The following is a 5,000-nucleotide window of genomic DNA, read 5'->3' as shown; positions in this document are numbered from 1 at the left end:
GGATGTGCAAGTTAGGTGGATAAGCCATGGGAAATACCGGGTTACAGGGATTGGGTAGGGATGCTCTTTCTAGAGTAAATGCCGTGTTGATGGGCCAAATGGCCTCCATCTGAACTGTAGGGATTTTATGAATGAACTCTTGCTGCTGAATGAATTGTAAAGAATGGGCTGGATAATCTGGTATTGAGGTAACTGATGGTGATAGAGCCATAAATATTAGCCAGAACATCAAAGTAATGCAATGTCAACCCAAGAGACCAGAGAGAGTCTTGTTTGTTAAATTAATTTACGGGATGTGGGCATCGCTGGGTAGACCAGCATTTATTGTCTGTCCTTAATTCCTCTTGAGGAGGTAATAGGCTTTAACCAAGTTCATTTCAGAGTGCAGTTAACAGTCTATCACATTGCTATGGGTCAGGCATCACATATGGGCCAGAACAGATAAGGACAGGGAGCTTTCTTCCCTGGAGGACATTAATGAACTCGTTGGTTTTAAATTTCAATTGGCAATGGCTTCCATTGGACTAACTTTGTGGTCCAGATTTTTTCTTTTTGTTAAATTCAAATTTCTCTATGAGCCATGTTGGGATTCGAATCCACATCTCCAGAACATTGCTGCGGTGTTCTGGATTAATAGCTCAGTGATGCTGCCACTCAACAGCATCACCCGTCTGAGATAGTGAGCTTTACCTGTTCTGGGTCTATCATCTGCAGAACTGTATCTCTTAGGTTCAGGAATCCCAGATTTTTGAGATAACGTGCCAATTCATTGAGTACTGCAGGGCTCAGCTGAACCTCATGCCTGTTCAGAATACTGTGAATTCTTCGCATCAAAAGCACTGCGATTTTCACATCTCTTGAAGCACCTGCAACCCAGAAGGAAGAAACAAATAGCGTTAATTTTGATTTTCTTTAAAGTTCTGTGGGATTTGTGCATCGCTAACAAGGTTGTCCATCCCTTGTTGACCTTGAACTGAATGGCTTGCTGGGCCATTTCAGCCAAGAGTCAACCACATTGCTGTGGGTCTGGAGCCACGTATAGGCCAGACCAGGTAAAGGCAAGAGATTGCCTTCCCTAAAGGATAACAGCAATTAATGAGGTGTGTTATGGTCATCATCATTGAGACTAAATTTCAATTCCAGACTTTAGAATTTAGAATCAGAATTAGAATTAGCTTTATTGTCACATGTGCTCACATGGACACAGTGAAAAGTTTACCACTTACAGTGCCATCCTAGGTACCCAGGTACCGATGCTTCAGTTACAAGATCTTATAAAAAGAAAAACAAGAAGTCCAGAATTGCAAAAGTTAATTTCCAGAATGACAGGCTTCCAACCCAGACCACACTGGCACTAGGCCTCCAGTGGCACCAGGCCTGAGCTCCAGATGACACCAGGCTTCACCTTGAGGTTCATGAGGCTTAGAGATCACTCAGGAGACGACACTGAGGCCATAACTGGTTGAGATTTATTCACGGATTTAACTTCAGCCAACTGCTGTTGTGGCATTTGACCCCATGTGCACAGAATATTAGCTAGGGCTTTCGGATTACAAGTGCAGTGAAGTTACCACTCCCTCTCTGGACTTGATACAATGGTCATTCATGCAGCTTTTATGTCCCTTCGCTATTTCCCAAGTAATGGATGATGTTATTGTAATTATCAATCCGATTGAAGACACAGAGTCTGGTGGGCATCTCAGAATCACCCTGGAGCCTCCAACATAATCACCAGGAACCCCACTCTGAGAGGCTCAGTTAGCTCATTTGGCTGGTTTGTAATGTAGAGTGATGGCGACAACATGAGTTCGATCCCTGTCACAGACTGTGGTTACCAGGAAGGACTCTCCTTCTCAACCTCTCCCCTCTCCTGAGGCCTGGTGACCCTCAGGTTAAACCAGTTGACCCTCTCTCTGATGAGAGCACACCCTATGGTCTCTATGATGACTCTGCTTTGACAAAAGGAAAAATCTAAGTGCATTTTTAAAAAGTGTTGTTTTCTTGAAAAGAAAAAACATTTCTCTGGACATCTCAATTTATTGAATGCAAAAATATCAGACATGGGAATCAAGCATGACCCAATTTGGTGCTAATGGACCTAGTTGCTTTCCAACTGCAGTGAGCAACTGTACACAATTTTACAAACCCACTGCCTCCTGCAGTTGAGAGATAATGGGAACTGCAGATGCTGGAGAATCCGAGGTAACAAAGTGTGGAGCTGGATGAACACAGCAGGCCAAGCAGCATCTCAGGAGCACAAAAGCTAAGATGCTGCTTGGTAGTTGCCTTGACAATGTTTCCTCACACCCTTCCTTCTACAAGGATTCCATCCTATTCTCTCAGTTTCTCATTCTCTGTCACTTCTGTTGTAATGATGCTACCTTCCAACAGACTGCTTCCGACAGTCTTCTTTCACCTCAGCTAAGATCTCTCCTCTACCCATTGTTATTTACTGGGTCTTTAGCCATATCCAACCCATCTAATGCCCTTCTGCCCTCACCTTTGCTTCTCCTTTCCACAACAACAATAGGGTTTGTCCTGTTCTTACATTCCATCTCAATAATCTCTGTTTTCTTGGGATCATCCCTGACATTTCCCTCAGCTCCAGCAGGATCCCATATCCAAATATATATTCCCCTCCCCTCCCCTGGCAGCACCTTTACAGGGACTGTTCCCTCTATGACACCCTGGTCCATTCCGCTTTCACTCTTAACACATACTTCTCCAAAGTACATTCCAGTACAACCACAGAACACTTGCCCATTCACCTCCCCATCATTGCCCAAGATCCGACACACACCTTCCAGGTGAAGCATTGTTTCATTTGTACTTCTTTCAAACTAGCCTACTCCATTCGCTGCTCACAACACAGTGTCCTTTACAATAGCAAAACCCAACACAGACTGGGTGATTGCTATGGGAACAACTCTGCTCTGTCTGTAGGGGTGAGTCCTGACCTCCCAGTTGCTTGCCATTTCAATGAAACACCTATCGCTCTTGGTGATCCATTCACTGCAATGATCCAACCAAGCACTATATACATGCAAGGAACAACACCTCAACGTCTCCACATTGAATTTTGTAACTTCTGTAGCTGACGGCTTAACGTCTGTTCCCCAGCTTTCTTCCATTCTCCCCTCTCCCCCACTGCCTTGTCTTGTTTGTCCCTTCTTTACTTTGCTTTTAGTAGAAAGGACACATTCCCTCCCTTTAACACCTTAACTCACACCCATTTTAACACAACATTAATAATTCCCTTTGTCTTTTACACTGAGCCTCTCCCCTATCTGTTCCCCTTTATTCATTCAGGGGATGAGGGCGTTGTTGGCCAGGCAGCATTTATTGTCCATCCCTAATTGCCCAGAGGGCATTAAAGGGCAACCACATTGCTATGGGTGTGGAGTTACATGTAGGCCAGACCAGGTGAGGATGGCAGTTCCCTTCCTTAAAAGACGTTAGTGAGCCAGATGGGTTTTTCCTGACAATTGGCAACAGATTCATGGTCATCGTTCGATTCTTAACTCCAGATATTTATTGAATTCAAACTCCACCATCTGCCAACGCAGGATTTGAGCCCAGGTTCCAAGAACATTATCTGGGTCTCCGGATTAACAATCCAGCAATAATACCACCAGGCCATCACCTCTCTTTGCTCTTACCCGCTACCACTTCCCACCTCTGCCCAACCCCTGTCAAATATACATTTGGGGAAAGGTTCCAACCTCTTTCAGTTCTGAAAAAACGTCATACCGGAACAATGTCTTTCTCTCTTCCCACATTTGCTGCCAAACCTGATGAGAGTCTCTAGTGCACTCTGATTTTATTTCAGATTTCCAGCATCAACACTATTTTGCCTTTATTCAAGAGAAGAACAAGGATGGACAACTTTGGCAACCATTTTACATTAAGATTGGGAAGAGGGGAGATGGAGGAGCAAGGTCATTAGTTGGAGATGGCATGGAGTAGGATAGATGGAGGAGCAAGGTCATTATTTGGGGATGGCACGGTGGCTTAGTGGTTAGCATTGCTGTCTCACAGCGCCAGGGACCTGGGTCCAATTCCATGCTCAGGCAACTATCTGCGTGGAGTTTGCACATTCTCCCTATGTCTATGTGGGTTTCCTTCAGGTGCTCCAGTTTCCTTCCCCCTGTCCAAGGATGTGCCGTTTAAGTAGATTGGCTGTACTAAATGGCCCCACAGTGTCCAGGGATAGGAGAACTAGCCATGGCAAATGCAGGGTCACAGGAATGGGTGGGATGATCTTTGTGGTTTGACATTGACCCGATGAGCCAAAAGCCTGTGTCCACACTGTAGGAATTCAATGATTGTAATTGAAGTTTTATCATGGCTTGCAGTGGAGTCTCAACTCCATTACGAAAGCTTCAGGAGATGTGCCTTCTGACTCCATCAGAGAGGAGGAGCCACCTCCTCAGCCAATCCCGAGGTGTTTCCCCATCACATGACCTTGAGCTTGACACCCACAAGAGAAAGTTAAGGTTAAACCTGAACAAAAACACAAAGAGCTCGCATTGCTGAGGCACCATTCACAACCTCACAACACCATAGACCCTTTACAGCCAATGACATATTTGCAAAGCTTGGTTGCTGTCAGAACCTCGGCAGACATTTTACTCAATAATACACGCAATTGAAACTGAAGTGACCAGGTCATTCTTACCTTTAGATCTGCAGTGTTCGACCCAAGCCTTATAGCAGTATTTACTCGCCTCCATCTCAGCAGTTACTTTCACATTGTCGCTGGCACAGTTTAGCAGGAACTTCTCCAGAGATTTGATCCCTCTGTCGATATCATTGCTCAGTTCCCACTGAATTGAGTCTTGCAATGAGCTCCAGCGTTCCTGTGCCTTTCTCTCCTCTTCTTCCTTCTTCTTCTTCCCCTGAGCTTCAATGATGAGTTCAGAACTTTTCTTCTTCTGCCTCAGAGACAGTTTATACAAAGTGGGTTAGGAAATATGGGTGAATCTATGACAATTACCATT

The 5,000-nt window shown here is 44.8% G+C and overlaps 1 protein-coding gene across 1 annotated transcript in view; it reads right to left on the bottom strand.

Annotated features, from left to right (window-relative positions):
• Positions 1 to 5,000, bottom strand: part of LOC125449328 (probable ATP-dependent RNA helicase DDX60) — a 143,554-nt gene that overhangs the window by 91,386 nt on the left and 47,168 nt on the right. Inside the window, exons 13-14 of the mRNA XM_048525033.2 lie at positions 4,679 to 4,934; positions 691 to 866 (exon numbers count right to left, since the gene is read on the bottom strand). Coding sequence (XP_048380990.1) covers positions 691 to 866; positions 4,679 to 4,934 — 432 coding nt within the window. The remainder of the gene's footprint in view (positions 1 to 690; positions 867 to 4,678; positions 4,935 to 5,000) is intronic.

Source organism: Stegostoma tigrinum, chromosome 3 (genome assembly GCF_030684315.1).
Source record: "Stegostoma tigrinum isolate sSteTig4 chromosome 3, sSteTig4.hap1, whole genome shotgun sequence".
Taxonomy (NCBI): Eukaryota; Metazoa; Chordata; class Chondrichthyes; order Orectolobiformes; family Stegostomatidae; genus Stegostoma; species Stegostoma tigrinum.
The sequence above is the reverse complement of the archived record's forward strand: the minus strand, read 5'-3'. Positions and strand labels throughout refer to the sequence as shown.